This window comes from Syngnathus acus, chromosome 1 (genome assembly GCF_901709675.1).
Source record: "Syngnathus acus chromosome 1, fSynAcu1.2, whole genome shotgun sequence".
Classification (NCBI taxonomy): Eukaryota; Metazoa; Chordata; class Actinopteri; order Syngnathiformes; family Syngnathidae; genus Syngnathus; species Syngnathus acus.
The window spans coordinates 6,271,471-6,287,145 of NC_051087.1; the positions used below are offsets into that span (position 1 = coordinate 6,271,471).

Sequence of the window (15,675 nt, forward strand, 5' to 3'; positions counted from 1 at the left end):
GAACGAATCACTGTAGGAAGTGATTCGTTCACTCTCCTTCACTAAAATGATCCGTCCTTTTGAACGAATTGTTCACTCACGAGACAACACTAGTTGAGACGTTGCTCAGGCTTCAAGATGGCGGAAGCCCTGACAGCTCAGGAGCTCCTGGTAAGTCTGTTTTGACAGAGTTTACTCCACTTTTTACATAGTGTGTACCTTCCAACTCGATGCAGTTAATTGAAACGACAACTAACGAGTTGCTGTAACATGATATATGTTCCGGGAAACAATGAACTGTCATGGCCCGATCACACCCTCCTTCAGGGCGACTGACTCCGGTGTGCCTGACAGCGGTTAGCATAAGCTAGCATAGCAACGTTTGCTAATCCAAACTGCGGACGTTTACTAGAGATTCTTATTTCTTATTTTTCTCTTAGATGTCCACATGGACTTACAAGTGTCATTCGCGTTTAGTGGAGTTGGGTCTTATTTTAATATTTCGATAAACGTGGCGTAAAGTGTCCGTGCAGCTATGGTTAGGCATCCGGCTACCACATGCGACTTAGCTCTCTAGTTAACAGTGACTGTTAAGCAGAAAGGGGATTCTTTTACAGTGGTGTTTCCTACATTTTCATTTGGTGGCTGCACACAAAGTGACTCTCGTTTTAATAGAATGTCGTCAGTTTAACGCTACAGGTTCTGTTGTTGTTTTCTTTTTTTGAGAGGGGTGGCGGGGGCTTGTAACAAGTTTTTTGCTAAGAGCTTACTGTCAAGTAGTGTCATAATTTATCGACGAGAATTCTCAGAAGTGACTCTCCCGGTTCTCAGCAGCATGTTGTTGTCATTACAGTATTACAAGTGCAGCATGCCTGTCATCAGTAGTACGACATTTTTTAACCAAGCCCTTAAATGCAAAGCCAAACAAGGATCACTAATAATATTAAACTTGTGAAAAATATTAAACATGATATCAAGAGATGTATAATATATCACAAATATATAAGATTTTAACTTTTCCTTTTGTTTAAATGGATAAAACTCCAGTGCAATATGAAAGGTTTAATGAGGTTCGTGGTGTGCAAGATGTGAACAGTTTAGCACAGTACAGAGTTCAGGGAAGTTGATATTAGGGTGGAATTAAAAAGCTGCTTGGCATTTGTGGAGCAGGGCAGTGACAGTAGCCTTAAGCTGCTCCTCTGCTTGGTGATGGTGCCGTGCTATGGATTGTCCACGATGTACAGTAGACTGTTCCACATCTTCCTTTTTGCTGCAGATACGAACCTGTCCAACAATTATGTGTCCACAATAGAGCCTGCCTTCCTCCTCATTTTATGCACTCGAGAAGATTGTTTTCTTTTACGCTACCCTGACAGCACATAGCTAAATTATTTGTAGGTTACTTCCACTTTAAATCCCTTCAACGCCTGATAGAATTTAACTTTGACCGGTCAGAAATTATGTCTAAAGAGTGACATTTTGATGCACACTTGGATGAACAGTATGTCTTGTGCTTGGTCTCAGGTAATGATAATTACCCGTATTGATTGTTGAGCTATAAAATACCGCAGTATCGATTGATGTTAAAATGCAACGAGTGGACTCTTATTGCTGAATCAAAGCATGTGGATGGTTCTGTGTCTGGAAACAAATCTTGTATCTGCAATGAGATTTGTGGGTTTCTTTGCTTCTCTGAAATTTGCAAAAGTAAACTCTGGTATTGTTGGACGTCATTGCCCTCCTTGTCCTAGTTATAAATTGGAGCACAGATGCGGTTCAGTTGGCTGGTAAACAAGCGGACTGTTGTGACCACTCGTTTTCACCCATGTCATCTTCCACGAGGCGCATCCAGGCTGCCAGCATTTGCATCCGGCTTAATTAATGCATGTATTATAGTTTCATTAAAGAAAAAGTTGAAAAGCCTGATAGACCGAATACTTTGATCCCAGGTGTCTTCTCTCTGTTTGGACTAGGCTCTGTTTTTACATTGTACAAACAGGAACGCAGACGAGTCTTTCTCTTTTCCATTCCTCCCTATCTATGTCGTGTTCCAGGCTGTGGAGGAGTTCCTGAGTGAGGTGCGTTGCAAAGAGCAGCTCCAATGCGCCGGGCTCGTCTCCCAACCCACAGCTGTTAAGTTTCTTATGGCCCGCAAGTTTGACGTGTCCCGAGCTGTCGACCTCCTCCAAGCATACAAGGTACAGCTGGGGACGCCAATGAATGTCCCTGTTCAGAGATACCACACAGCCTTTCAAATATTTACTACTGTATTTCAAACTAACGACATTGTGGTTCTCTCCCGCCACAAATTTATCAGAACACGAGAATCAAAGAGGGGATCATCAATATAAACCCTAACGAGGAGCCACTCCGTTCTGAGCTGCTCAGTGGCAAATTCACCGTCCTGGTGAGTGGTGGAGACTGTGAACTCGTAAACTCACACTGCAGCGAGATATCTTTTGACGACGATAAGTCTTTGTATGCATCCTTGTCTTTTCATTTTACATGTCATGTTCCCCGCAGCCTGGACGCGACGCAAATGGTGCTGCACTTGCGCTCTTCACAGCTCGCCTGCATCGGCGAGACGTGTCCACGCACAAAGCTGTGCTGCAGGTCATCATTTATCAGCTGGATAAAGCCATCGACAGGTGACGCAGCCCACTGCAACCACTTTGTTCTTAAACTCCCTGTTTTATTGACAGTGCACCATCTTGAACCAGTTTCTAATTGGTCTTTTGTTTCTTCCCAGTGTTCAAACCCAGAGAGACGGACTTGTATTTATATATGACATGACCAACTCCACTTATGGGGATTTTGACTATGAGCTCTGTGTTAAGATCCTCAATTTGCTCAAGGTAAATACTATAATAAATGTAGTTCCACGGTGTGTCCCAATTGGTGATTCCCAACCATTTTGCAATGGCAACTTTGTATGTCATCAGAAATCTTCAAGTGGGTCACAGGAAATTACCATGATTTGAGTTATTGCTCAGGAGATTAAGATCTCAGCGTCTTTCTTCGACACAAATAAATGCATAAACATGGAACATATACAGATATATATAGATTTTAATTGTTTTTATTTATTATTGTTATTTTTTTATTTTATTTAATAGGAGCAAAGTAGCCCTTAAGCTGAAATTTTAGGAGCACAAGTAAAAAAATTATTCAGGCTCACAAACTGTAGCAATATGGCACCATTTGGGGGCATTCTGTAGCTCTCGATGTGCTGTGAGATTTGGGCCAATGGAAAGGTTGTGAAGCACTGGTCTTATTTTAGAAATACTCACTCATTATCCACTTATTGTTTTTGTTCACTAGGGGGCGTTTCCGGCTCGTTTAAAGTGCGTCTTCATCGTTTCCTCGCCTCTTTGGTTTCGAGCACCTTTTGCGGTTCTACGCCTCTTCGTGCGTGAGAAGCTGAGAGAACGGGTACGTCTTTCTCTGTTTTTTTAATATTAGGTCTTGAAATGTATTTCCTTTTTTCCCCATCTACCAGGTGTGTACTGTGAAGGCTCACGAACTGGCCAGTCACATCCCAGTCTCCTCCCTCCCTGAGCACCTAGGCGGGACATCCCAGTATAACCACGTGGCCTGGATCCAGTCCTGCATCAACGCAAACATTATGGAGGGTGACACACAAGTACATGACACGCACGACTGCGTGGGAAGCCTGCTGCGCTCTTATAGTCTTGAGAGCGGGGAACCGAGTGTTGACGCAACGCTGACCCATGGCTATTTGAGTACCCAGGTGGGCTCTGAGCTCGCTGCGGCTAATGCTAACTTCTATGACGATAGCAACGCGAACCCGCACAACCACTGTGGTGGGGATGAGGGCAGGACTTTGGACAATCCCCAGCTGAGCCCGCCTTCTGCTGCAAATAGGCTACAGGGGAACCACCAGCACTGGAACGGCTCAGCTGGGAGCGGAGACAAGTCCGCCGTTAGTGGCTTGAAGCCCAATTCGAACATGAATGGTCGTGGACGGCAAGCACCCCCCCAGTCGGAGACACCACCTGACACGCCACTCTCTTGCAAAGGCGATGCAGATGTAGTGGATGGCCGAATAGACTCAGATCACGGACGTCGGGGTGAGCATATACAAGAAGTGGATGAGGAGGGTGAGGAAGAGGAGGGCGTTCCACCGTTGCCTCAGAAATCTTTGCCTCGAGCGCCCCACCAGCCCGCCTCCCAGACATCACTCTTGCCCTCGTCGTGGGGTCCCGATGACGAGGACTGCCGCATGGAGGAGTCCGTTCACACGCCAGATCGGGGAGGTATGGGGATGCACGAGTTGGTTGATCATGTGAAGAGGAAGAAGAAGAAAGGGATCTATCAGGAATATGAGGAGATTCGCAAGGAGCCACCAGCAGGCACCTTTGACTACTCCAAGTAAGACATTGTCAGATGACGCTTATTTTGTCACATAGCCTCTGGTCAAATAGGCTCAATAAGAATAATATTCATAATATTGCATCAGATATGTGTGGTGCTTTTCTGTCACACATTCAAAGTTGATATTTGTTCTTGGGCTTAATGCCGTCATTTATATAGTCTGAGCCCTTCGGCGAATAGCGAAACTCTGGGAGTACCGTAGTTGATGGCCGAAAATCCAAATTGGGGAACGTGCCCTGCATGGGTTCACCATTGAAGACCTGACAAACCTCACCTTCTCTGAACTCGGCCATAGCTGCTGTTCTTCACTGGTTTGGCTTTGACGTTTTGTACAACTCTTTCATTGACTAATAGTCACTCCAGGGCTTCCGCCTGCTTTTCTCATCTTAAGTCAGCTGGGATAAGTTCCAACTCCCTTGTGACCCTGAACAGTGCAAGCGGTATAGAACACAGGACGGATGGATGGACAAACTTCTCGTCCTCATCCGCCCTTGTGTGCAGTTAAGATCACCACTTTTGATCTTTGAGATTGTGCATGTTTATTTCCAGGAAACTCTCCAATCAGCTCAAGAACCGGTACAGCGATGTTCTGTGTCTGGACCAGTCCAGGGTCCGACTCTGCCAGCTCTGTGATGACGAGGACGAGGTAATGGTAAATCCATCGAAAGCTGACTGTTGCAGCCTCGCTGAGGACTGTTCCGCCAAAATCTTTTGCTGCGTGTCCTGCAGACTTCGGATTACATTAATGCGAGTTTCATGGATGGCTACAAGAGGAAAAACACATATATTGCTACTCAGGGTAAGAACCACACAATAAGATCTTGATTTTTTTTTTTAACTTCATGCACTATAAAACTTGCTGCTTCCATCACTGCTATAACGCTATTTGTGTTCCTCAGGTCCTTTGCCAAAAACATTTGGGGACTTTTGGCGCATGGTGTGGGAGCAGATGGTACTTATCATCGTCATGACAACGAGGTGAATTCTTTTTTTTTTAACCAACTGTTGGAAAAGCGCGCATATGGTGGAGAAAGGGTGTGCCATTCACAACTTGTACTCATCCATGTACCAGAGTGGTGGAGCGAGGGCGTGTCAAGTGCGGTCAGTATTGGCCACTGGAGGAAGGCAGAACAGAGCAACACGTTTGTTTCCAGGTCACCAACACCCACATCCAGGTCTTCCAGGACTTCAAACTCTCACATCTGGAACTCTATAATACTCAGGTGAGTTTATATCACCTGCAGTATGAGCAGTCCTCCAACATTTTTCTTCTCAATGGCTCTTTGAACCATGTCCGTTAGAAAGGTCAGGTGGCTTAACAGTTTCTGTTTTAGTGTTACAAGGTATTAGGATGCCTTCCGACTGAGAAATAAACACTGTGGTTAAATTGCTCTCCAAAGTGGGACCACATTCATAAAGTAATTTTTTCAGTAATTATATTCTGAGTTTTTGGTCCATCTCTCCTATAGACCTTGCCAGTGTGGCTAATGTTCCAGATCATGAGTGTAATGGTCTTCTTTTTGTAAAGTCTGGGGAGAGACGGGATGTTTGCCACTACCTCTACGTCAGCTGGCCGGACTTCGGAGTGCCCAAGAGTGCATCGGCCATGTTGGACTTTCGCGAGCATGTACTTCGGAGACGGGATGTCGCAGTCCAGAGTCTAGGCTCCAGTTGGAAGGGGCCTCCAGGGGGCCCTCCTGTGGTGGTGCACTGCAGTGCGGGCATCGGGCGGACAGGTAAATTCAAATATGATGCGCAAGGAGAAAATGATTGTCTAGTGGTTTTACCAATGGGAGTTGTTTGAACAAATTTGAAGCATTCTGGTTTTACTAAATATATATAGCGATATGTTCAGTATATAAAAGTTAAACATGGTTACAAGAAAACCTGGAAAATGACTGGCCAATTTTCCAGTCATGGAAAATGGGGTGAGGGGGGTCGATATATTTGCAAACATTTTAATTTAAGTAAACATCATCAGTCTGCTTTTATGGCTGACTGAAACAATCGGCGAATAATTACTGCTGATGGTCTGAATTTTAAGTGGGATTTTAAGTTAAACAATGGCTCTAAAATATATAAAATAATAATTCCAATATTGATTAACTAATAGAGTGTCTCCTTTGTCTTTAGTGTGTCTGGCCAACTGGCATCCAGCTCCCTTTTTCTATTCCTAATATTGATTTCCTCTTTATCCCGTCCTGGCTTTAGGCACCTTCTGCACACTGGACATCTGCCTGTCCCAGCTGGAGGACATTGGCACAGTAGACGTCCACCAGACTGTGCGACGCATGCGTACGCAGAGGGCTTTCAGCATCCAGACCTGGGACCAGTACTACTTCTGCTACACCGCCATCATCGAATACGCTATGCGCCGCGGCAAGCTGAGCCCGGTGCAGTGGTCCGACTCGGACATAGAGACCGACAGCGAGTGAACGACGCAAAGGGGCAGGAAGTCGACCGAAGCCGATGTCAGCTGGGACTAGAAAGATGGGGGCGACGTCTCCACTGCCGTGACAGAGAGAGGTGGAGGTCTTTGTTTGGCTCTTGATGTAATGACGCTCCAATCCGTGTTGGTCCCTCGTGTGAACAGACACGCAGGGAGACCTGAAGCGCTTTCCAGGAAAACGTGTGGAGTGTCCTGCCAATTTCTGAGCAAATGGCAGGGGAACTCTGCCTGCCCTGCACTTGTCCTCTTGACAAGAACCTTGTAGCATTTTTCTATTGACTTGCACATGAGGCATGGCAAACTTGAACCCACCCAAACCTTTACATCCTTTTCGCCCTCAAACCGATCTGCCATTGTCTTTTTCACAGGGGATGCTTTTGAGTGACATAACTGTGTGAGCCATTACAGAATTTTATTTGTTTTTAGTTTTTGTTTTGTTTTGTCCTATGATGTTTTATGGTGCATTTTCTACATGTTTCATATTGTGTGCATATGTAGACTAACTTTCCAAAGCCAAAGTCATCACCCCAAATGCTCGGATGTATTCCTTACAAAGATATTAACGACTGAAAGCATGTATATTCTTGTAACATACAGCTACATGTATACATCGTTGTGCATAACCTCTTGAAAAAGTGCAAAAACGCCGCTTTTTGACAAAATGGTTTTAAAGCTGGAGAGTTATATAGTTAGCCAGGCAAAAAAAAAAAAAAAACGAATTGTACTTAAAATGATGTCATGGCAAGTCTGACATTTTTACTCTTCTTGAATTAGACTATTTTAAAAACAATTGACTTAAAACTCCACTTTGAACTGATTCATCTTCCCTTATTCTGTAACCCTTTCCAGTATCACTCCTTCCTCTTGAGACATATTCTGCCTCAGGTATTGGTGCCTTCAGGTTGTTCTTTTTGTTTAATGTCACAGTGCAGCAGATAAAGGAATAATGACAGCCAAGCTTGTGCACTTGCATAGGTCCACGACACACTTTTTTTTGCCTTTAGTGCTGCCACTTAGGAATAATATGAAAGACACGAGTGGACAAAGTTCTGGTTCATCTTATCATTTAACCTCAGGGGCAATTTTGTTGTTGTTTTGGTTTCTTTTAAGATCCATTACTATGTTTTGCATCTAAATTATCATACAAACTATATCTGTATTTTGTATTTTCACTGTATTTTATTCTGCTATATTTGTCTTTGTAAAAAAAAAAAAAATTACAGGTTCAAAATCATTGAATGTTGGTTGCTATGACACCACAACGGAATCATGCGATAAGCCGAACAAATCAGATGGGATTTGAACTATATATATTTTTGTTGTTGTTTAATAATGGTGTGTATTGGAAAAGACCCTACCATGGTATTTTCAAAACTGACTGCGATTGTTCAATTTCTTTTGGGCGTATATTTTTAGAAGGAGGGTTGCTTGACAATATATTAAAGCGGTAATGGAACAAAAAGATGAGATACTGCTGTGTGTTTGGAACTTGATTGATTTGTTAGCATGAACACAAGAGTCGTGAATGTTTTAAGGGGTTGCTCGTTCATTCATGTTGATGTATTCTGACCCCTCAATGCCAAAGGTCAAGGCTCACCTTTTAACATATCCTCAGCACGGACCACGCAACGCAGTCCATATCCACACGCAGAGTCTCAGGAGCACATCGAATGACAAATGTCATTCTAGAGCTAGAAAGTGCAAGTGTGTGTCTGGGTTCTCCATGTTTTTAGATTGTCATACGAGGTGTGCATGAATACAAGATCATGTGTCATCCTTGTTTTACTGTTCCCGTGTAAATCTTGTGATTGAATGTTAGCCTTCTTACACCCTACGTCTGACTGGCCCATTAAAGCAATCTTATCACGATCTGGAAACTCTACAAAGCATGTGATCTCTTACTGACCGGGTAAAATAAAAAAAGGATTCATCTACTGTGGAAATTTGATTTGCACTGGAAAAGGTTATTGTTCTATAAATTAATTAATTAATTAATTAAACAAAAAAATATATATATATTATAAAATTGTCTCTATAGTCTTAGATTTTGCCTACATTTAATTTCCTAGACATCGAGAACTTGATGATAGATCTTTATTATGCATAAATAAAGAAGTTCAAAAAGTGGTTAGTCAAGGAATATGAAAAGAATGCTGGTTTTCCCATATATACAAAATGAAAACATGTTTGGTAATTTTGGACAAAAACCTTTGTGAATTCATAAAATTGAATGATTAATTCTACATTTCAAACGAGCTCATAATTGTGGCGACAGTAGCAAATTTGGCCACTTGGAGGCAGTCGGGAGCCAAAGCGGAAGCAGGAAGTTGACGTTTAATGTGCGAAATTCAAATTGCGCTGACAAAACATTCGTATGTGGCACTCACTTTTCTGCACGTCGATAGTTTGTTGACGGATTGACCGTTCTTATTTGACGCAACGCCACACATTCTGGTGACCGAGAAAAACATCATCGGTACAAACGTGGGCTTTTTCCTAACGTAAGTTACATTGCTTTTGTTAGTGGTAACCGTGTTGAGTGTAGTTGGACACATTGGCGAGTAATGAAGCGGTCGTGTAACTTGATCGACCCGTTATTTATTATGTCAGGCATTTCAGATTTTCCGTTGGCATTTAATTGGTGTTCTTGGCTGGTTCGGCCGATATTGTGTTCGGCAGGCGGCTGGTGGATCGTGCAGCCAAAAGAGGCAGGAATGCCCGTTGAGAGGATGGAGCCCCGCGGAGCCGAAAAGCTCCACAAATACTACGAGGTTTATGAGACTATCGGCTCTGGTAATTTGTTGAGTGTGTTTGGAGGTCTTTCTTTTCCAATTCTGGAATTTAAAACGTGTTTATTTTTTATTATTTCTTTCCAGGAGGGTTTGCTAAAGTGAAGCTGGGTCGTCACATCTTGACAGGAGAGAAGGTGGCGATTAAGATACTGAACAAAAAGGATCTTGGGGTGAGTTTTTTTTTTTTATGCAAATGCTCTCCAAAATAGAAATTAAATAATAAATTAAATTTGTGGTATTTTTAAGTTATACAGAATAGGGAGTAGTATGGTTGGAAAGTGTATCACGATACTATTTCATATCAATGGATATTGATCTATATCGAATGTCTTTTTTAATTCTTCAAAATAAGGCTCTGGGGGCAAAAAGGCTTCATTTAGGAAATGTATTTTAAATTATACAACTTGACCTTAAATAAGAGATTAAAACTACTATGAAATAGTCTAATTAACTGGTCAATTTAAAGATTAAATAAATGTCTTTAACATTATGCGCTTAGTAGGATTGGGTGAATCCCAATGCGTCATATTATATAATTAATAATTGTTGATTTTTATGCATATTTCAAAGTAAGTGTTCTAAATTTCCTCTCAGATGTTTTTGGGTCACAACTCACCTCTGACCCTAATAAGGGTTAGTGTTACATTGTATACAATCTACATACATCATGACAACATAACATTTCAAATTAAAGCATTGTGAATGGGTTTAAAAATAATCTAAGCCACATTGCAGGTGAGAATTGCAAATAACATTGTCAATGTCAACTAAAACCATCGTTTCCTAGGATGATCTTCCTCGTGTGAAGGTGGAAATTGAGGCAATGAAGAACCTCAGTCATCAGCACATCTGCCGTCTCTACCAAGTCATTGAGTCCACCACACAGATTTTCATGATACTCGAGGTCGATAAACTGCAGTTGTGCATTTGTCTTCTTTGCCTACTCCTTTCTATAATCTGTATTTCTTGCAGTACTGTCCAGGAGGGGAGTTGTTTGACTACATTATAGCAAAGGACCGGCTGTCAGAAGAGGAGACGAGAGTCTTTTTCAGACAAATTGTGTCTGCCATGGCCTACGTCCACAGCCAGGGTTACGCACACAGGGACCTAAAACCGGTAAGACCAGTGTGCATAAGTGGAAGCATTTTAAGTGCTTGAAATGCCTACGCATAGGTCTTTGGAAATGCAAATCTCATACCTGCTATCTCTCTTAACATTAGGAGAACTTATTGATAGATGGAGACCACAACTTGAAGCTCATAGATTTCGGCTTGTGTGCCAAACCAAAGGTAAATGTACAGGTGTACACTTTTGTGTGCAATCCAATGCATATTACTGCTCAATTTTGATTGACACTGACAGAGAGGTAAATTAACTATGCATTATCGTACTTCATCACACTGAGAGCTATTCCTAAAGTTTATAGTTGCTCATTGTATGTGGCATTATGATTAATGTTGTTGTGTGTCACAGGGAGGCCTTGGTTATGAGTTGATGACGTGTTGTGGAAGTCCGGCATATGCTGCTCCTGAACTCATCCAGGGAAAAGCTTATATTGGCTCAGAGGCGAGTTATTCCGTTTTTTATTTATCTTTTTTCGGGGGGTGGTCTTCTCATGCAAGAGTGTTCTTTATAAACCTTTTGAATCTGATTTGGTCCCCCACTGATCATAAAAAAAAAACAATTTTTGTAGCTTCCCCTTGTCAGAATTAATGATTTTTAACAAACAATGCTGTGTTCCAGGCGGATGTGTGGAGTATGGGTGTGCTGCTGTTCGCTTTGCTTTGCGGCTATCTCCCCTTTGATGACGACAGTTGCGTCGTGCTCTACAGGAAAATTACCGTAAGAGATTACTTTTCATTTTCATTGTTTCATCCTTTGGGGGTTTTTTTCTCCCAAATTGGACTATAACTGAGAAAAGTTGTTTTTTAGTTAGGTTAGTGCATAGGGGCTGGAGTAGAATAAATTAACAGGATTGCTGGTGGTAGCGGTCATTCAACCACTAGGGGGCGAACACATGTTGAAGTCATCTGGCGGTCAACTCCGTGTTCTGTGCTACCTTATGTCACTAACATTCAGTATAAAGCTCATTTAAGAAAAAACAAACCAACACCAGCTGTTATTTTGTATTTCAATGACTATTTTACTGCCCTCTAATGAATGTGTTTCACAAATGTGTTTTCAGAGAGGAAAGTATGATAACCCTGCATGGCTATCCCCAGGAAGCATCCTCCTGCTCAATCAAATGATGCAGGTATGATGACATGTATCATCAAAAAAGGACAAATAATGATAGTCGGTTTCTATTTAGTTGTAGTTACCATTTCTGTCCTGTAGGTGGACCCCAAGTTGCGTCTGGCAGTGCATCAGCTGCTTGAGCACCCTTGGGTAATGAAAGACTACAACAGCCCTGTGGAGTGGCACAGCAGGCAGCCGGTACCCTAACAAATAAATATGCACATCTCTTCACATATCTGTTCACATATTTGGCACCACAAAGAAGCCAGTAGGTTTATTCAAATAAGAAGAATAAGTTAGTTTGAATTGTGTGTGTTTACACTTCTGTTCAACTGAAGCGGTAGTGTCTTATTTTCTAGCTGGGTCACATAGACGAGGACTGCATCACCGAGATGGCAGTCAACATGAAACGTTCCAGAGAAAGCACCACAGCTCTTGTTAAGGAGGTAGGTGAGGTTTATCATATCGGAACCAAAGAGTTAATGCTTATAACTCAAATTGGCCAGTGGACAACTTGTATTTTAGAAGTGAGTTGAGGTAGCACTTGTCCTTACAAAGTTTCCTAAATTCTAGGAGAAAGCTCTCAAAGTTACTGTACAAACCAATCTGACCTGATTGATCATGTGTGCAGTGGCAGTACGACCACATCACAGCCACGTACTTGCTACTGCTGTCGAAGAAGCAGAGAGGCAAGCCGGTGCGTCTCCACATGGAGCCCCACGTCACAGAGGAGGCCGTCTCTCCACTACATGTCCAATTAGAGGTTGATCGATATGCAGCTCCCAGCATGGCTTTCCAGCTCAATGCCTAGTTCTCAGCCACTAAATGACACTCTTTTCCTTTTTCCAGGTTAAGAAATCGCTTCACTTTGCTGACGACGAGGACGCTCCAATTCTGGGTGCTTTGGATCTTTGCTCAGACTACATAGATGATTGTCCATGGGTACCCGTCTCTCGTCAGACTCCTCAAGGGGTACGCGAGAAGACCGAACGAATTACAGACGACAAGGTGGGGTCAAGTAAAAGATTTTTAAAAATAATTTCATTGCGATATATTCATTTTAAATTCCATTCTTCTACATTGCGTTGCCATTTTGATCAATTGTTCAGACCGAGGGGGCGGGGCAATCTGTTTATTATCATTTGCTAGATCAATGCTCAACTCTGTATTTCTACAGAGGTTGCCATCTCCATTAAAGAAAAGATGTATTCGGAGCCCGCCGCTTGAAAGACATCAAGTGACAGGCCAGCACCACCAGGAGAAGAGGTACAAGGACCACCAACATGCCAAAGAGAACAGAGAGAATGTTGTCCTGCAGGAGAAAGACGCGGACACATTTGCACTGCCTCCACCTCGCACTCCGTCGTCCACCAAGAAGAACACACGCCCTAAGAGTGTGTTGACCACACCCAATCAAAATGGCACCGGAACCACACCAAAAGGTTTGAACATGATTCTTATTTTGCCCTCTTTGTAGCTTTTCTATGATTTTCTTGTTATTTGGCCTTTGAAAATGGCCATAGACACGTATAACTGTCAACTGGAGGCTCATCTTATCACGAGGCTAATTCTATTGGCTCAAATGATGGACGCTAATAGAAAAGGTGGTTCATTACAGCCTTAATTATGTGCTAAGCGGAATCTGATGCGGATATTGTCCGCCTGCTGCACTTTTTTTAACCACCTCTCCCTCTAGTTGTGGCTGCTCATATCAAAACTCTTGTACTGTATCACCTTGGTGGAACTTAATATCCAAAAGTGACTTGTTTCTGAGGGCAATTCACATGTGAAGTTTTTTTTTTACTCTGCCTATAGGGGGCAGCACTTCGAAGGTGTCTGCTCTCCTCAGGTTAATCTCACGATAAGTTAGTGTTTGCACTTCAGTCGGCCAAGTTCGGCTTATAAAACCATTATAAAGTCTCCACATTTCACGCACACACACGTAATCGGTTTGTGTGTGTGTGTGTGTCCTGAGACATGTTGTGACAGGTGTAGCTGTCTGTTTCTTCTGCCCTCTCCCATGTGAGCTGTAGTGATTTTTCTCCAGCCTCTGGAGCTGAGCTCTTGTTCTGTGTGCGTGCGTGTGCCTTTTTGGGTGTCTTTTTTTAAAGTAACTTTTGTGACCTCCGCTGGCCTCTATAGCTGAACTTTTGTTTTCCTCTTCTGTGTGTATGCACGTTATTAATATTTCAATTATAGGTGTATTGCTGTTGTAAGCATCCTGAGGTGGTGACGGTTGGGTGTATGTATGTGTGTGTATTGCAGCTGCAGGCAGTGGCTCCAAAGAACCTGTTAAAAGAAAAGTGGCAGAGAGCAACAACATTGAAATCCTTGCCTTTAGTCCTGAAAGAAGGCAAGTCTCACTCTAGGGGGGAAAAAACTGAACCCCGACACCATCTGTTAGTTTTTGCCTGCGTCTTCCTCCACAGGTCTCGCTCTTTGGACATGGCCGGTAGCGGAGACAGCGGAAAGAAGCGAAGGGGAGGGCGAGTGTTTGGCTCCCTGGAGAGGGGCCTGGACAAGGTGATCACCATGCTCACCCCCAGCAAGAGACGAGCGCTGCGAGACACCCCGCGCAAGATCAAGGTCCGCTCGCGCCTCCCCAGCAAACACGCTGTTCTGTCTGTGCCGTGTCTGACTGCGTGCTTCACCTCCCTCCAGGCTCAATACAACGTGACCCTGACGGGGCAGACCAACCCGGACGACGTGCTCAACCAGATCCTCTCCAGCCTACCTGAGAAAAATGTCCAATACAGCCAGAAAGGGTAAGAATTGTCTCCACCTATGTCTATCTTCACCCTGGATTTGAATGCTACATTAAGAAATGCCATTTTCCTTTTGTCCAGCTACACCATAAAGTGCAGAACCTGGGATGACTTTGGCAAGGTGACCATGGCCTTTGAACTTGAGGTGTGCCTGCTGCACAGACCCGAAGTGGTCTGCGTGCGTCGTCAGCGAATAAAAGGAGATGCTTGGGTCTACAAGCGCCTGGTGGAGGACATCCTCTCCACATCCAGCATCTGAGGCTTTACAAGTTGTTGCTTTTGAATACCAGCAAGCTTCAAAAGAAATATTACATTTATGTGCATTGTGTACAGTCAATACTTCATTTCTTCTTCCCCAATTTCTAATTTTGTTTTACTTGTCAGTTCATGAGAGAAGAATGTATGAACTTTTAGTGTACAGATCTTTATTGGGATTATTGGATGTTCTTTTTGCCCTAAATCTGCTTGATTTAGGTCACTCACAAAAGCACCACTTACTAATTGGATGTTGTTTTTATGTGTTTACAATTCTTTGTTAGTTTTATGTGGATCAATGTTTGTCTGACATGTTTGTGACAGTGTAAAGGGAGCAAAATAAATGGTTTCTGCATCTAAATGGAAGTTATTTAGTCAAATAATAAAAAAATAGGAAATATCACGGAATGTTTCAAACTGTGATAACTCAGTCCTTCATATTAGAGCACATTTTCAAATTCAGTCATTTACCTCTTCCACATTCTAAACACACTACACTTGAAGTATTCCATAGGGGGGGAAAAAGGGTCAGTTGCGTGTCACTGTACCTCCATTCCGACAGGTGGCAGTCTAATTCCAACCCTGCAAGCTGTTTTACAACCTGTGCATTTGTATTTTGCAACCTAAGAAGATTAAACGTGAGGAATGCGATGGGCCGAGGGCCATAGAGAGACTTTGCGATCTGAAATCATTACAAATGTTCCCGTCTTGATCTGAAAGTCAAGTTGGTTGAGGTGTGAGTGTTGGAAAATGAGGCTTCTCATTGCAGCCACTCTCTTTGTGCTCTTCTCATGTAAGTTGA

At 42.9% G+C, this 15,675-nt stretch overlaps 2 protein-coding genes across 3 annotated transcripts; both read left to right on the top strand.

Moving 5' to 3' along the window:
- The first annotated feature begins 72 nt into the window (after positions 1-72).
- Positions 73-8,690, top strand: ptpn9b (protein tyrosine phosphatase non-receptor type 9b). 2 transcript variants are annotated; one of them, XM_037256685.1, is made up of 13 exons: positions 73-150; positions 2,034-2,177; positions 2,297-2,386; positions 2,503-2,627; positions 2,729-2,834; positions 3,301-3,411; positions 3,479-4,371; positions 4,924-5,026; positions 5,104-5,173; positions 5,274-5,352; positions 5,447-5,597; positions 5,903-6,110; positions 6,586-8,690. In XM_037256685.1, exons 1-13 carry the CDS (start codon positions 118-120, stop codon positions 6,807-6,809), a joined length of 2,337 nt encoding a protein of 778 aa, XP_037112580.1. In that variant the 5' UTR covers positions 73-117; the 3' UTR covers positions 6,810-8,690. The 2 variants fall into 2 exon arrangements, with proteins under 2 accessions (XP_037112580.1, XP_037112590.1); XM_037256695.1 differs by having other exon boundaries at positions 4,924-5,020.
- Positions 8,691-9,145: 455 nt separating this feature from the next.
- melk (maternal embryonic leucine zipper kinase) lies at positions 9,146-15,234 on the top strand. Its single transcript, XM_037256722.1, has 18 exons — positions 9,146-9,324; positions 9,503-9,616; positions 9,700-9,785; positions 10,403-10,519; positions 10,588-10,731; positions 10,836-10,904; positions 11,089-11,181; positions 11,359-11,457; positions 11,801-11,869; positions 11,953-12,051; positions 12,213-12,299; positions 12,485-12,616; positions 12,703-12,861; positions 13,031-13,295; positions 14,119-14,206; positions 14,283-14,439; positions 14,515-14,618; positions 14,700-15,234. The coding sequence occupies exons 2-18, from the start codon at positions 9,538-9,540 to the stop codon at positions 14,875-14,877; spliced, it is 2,025 nt and encodes a 674-aa protein (XP_037112617.1). The 5' UTR covers positions 9,146-9,324; positions 9,503-9,537; the 3' UTR covers positions 14,878-15,234.
- Positions 15,235-15,675: the final 441 nt, after the last annotated feature.

Excerpts from the sequence above, each read along its gene's own strand:
- ptpn9b (XM_037256685.1), top strand. The coding sequence starts at position 118 with ATGGCGGAAGCCCTGACAGCTCAGGAGCTCCTG. Across the intron at positions 3,412-3,478 it reads GTGAGAAGCTGAGAGAACGG|GTGTGTACTGTGAAGGCTCA; the intron begins GTACGTCTTTCT and ends CCCATCTACCAG. Across the intron at positions 5,174-5,273 it reads CACATATATTGCTACTCAGG|GTCCTTTGCCAAAAACATTT; the intron begins GTAAGAACCACA and ends TGTGTTCCTCAG.
- melk (XM_037256722.1), top strand. The coding sequence starts at position 9,538 with ATGCCCGTTGAGAGGATGGAGCCCCGCGGAGCCGAAAAGCTCCACAAA. Across the intron at positions 9,617-9,699 it reads TTATGAGACTATCGGCTCTG|GAGGGTTTGCTAAAGTGAAG; the intron begins GTAATTTGTTGA and ends ATTTCTTTCCAG. Across the intron at positions 14,440-14,514 it reads ACACCCCGCGCAAGATCAAG|GCTCAATACAACGTGACCCT; the intron begins GTCCGCTCGCGC and ends ACCTCCCTCCAG.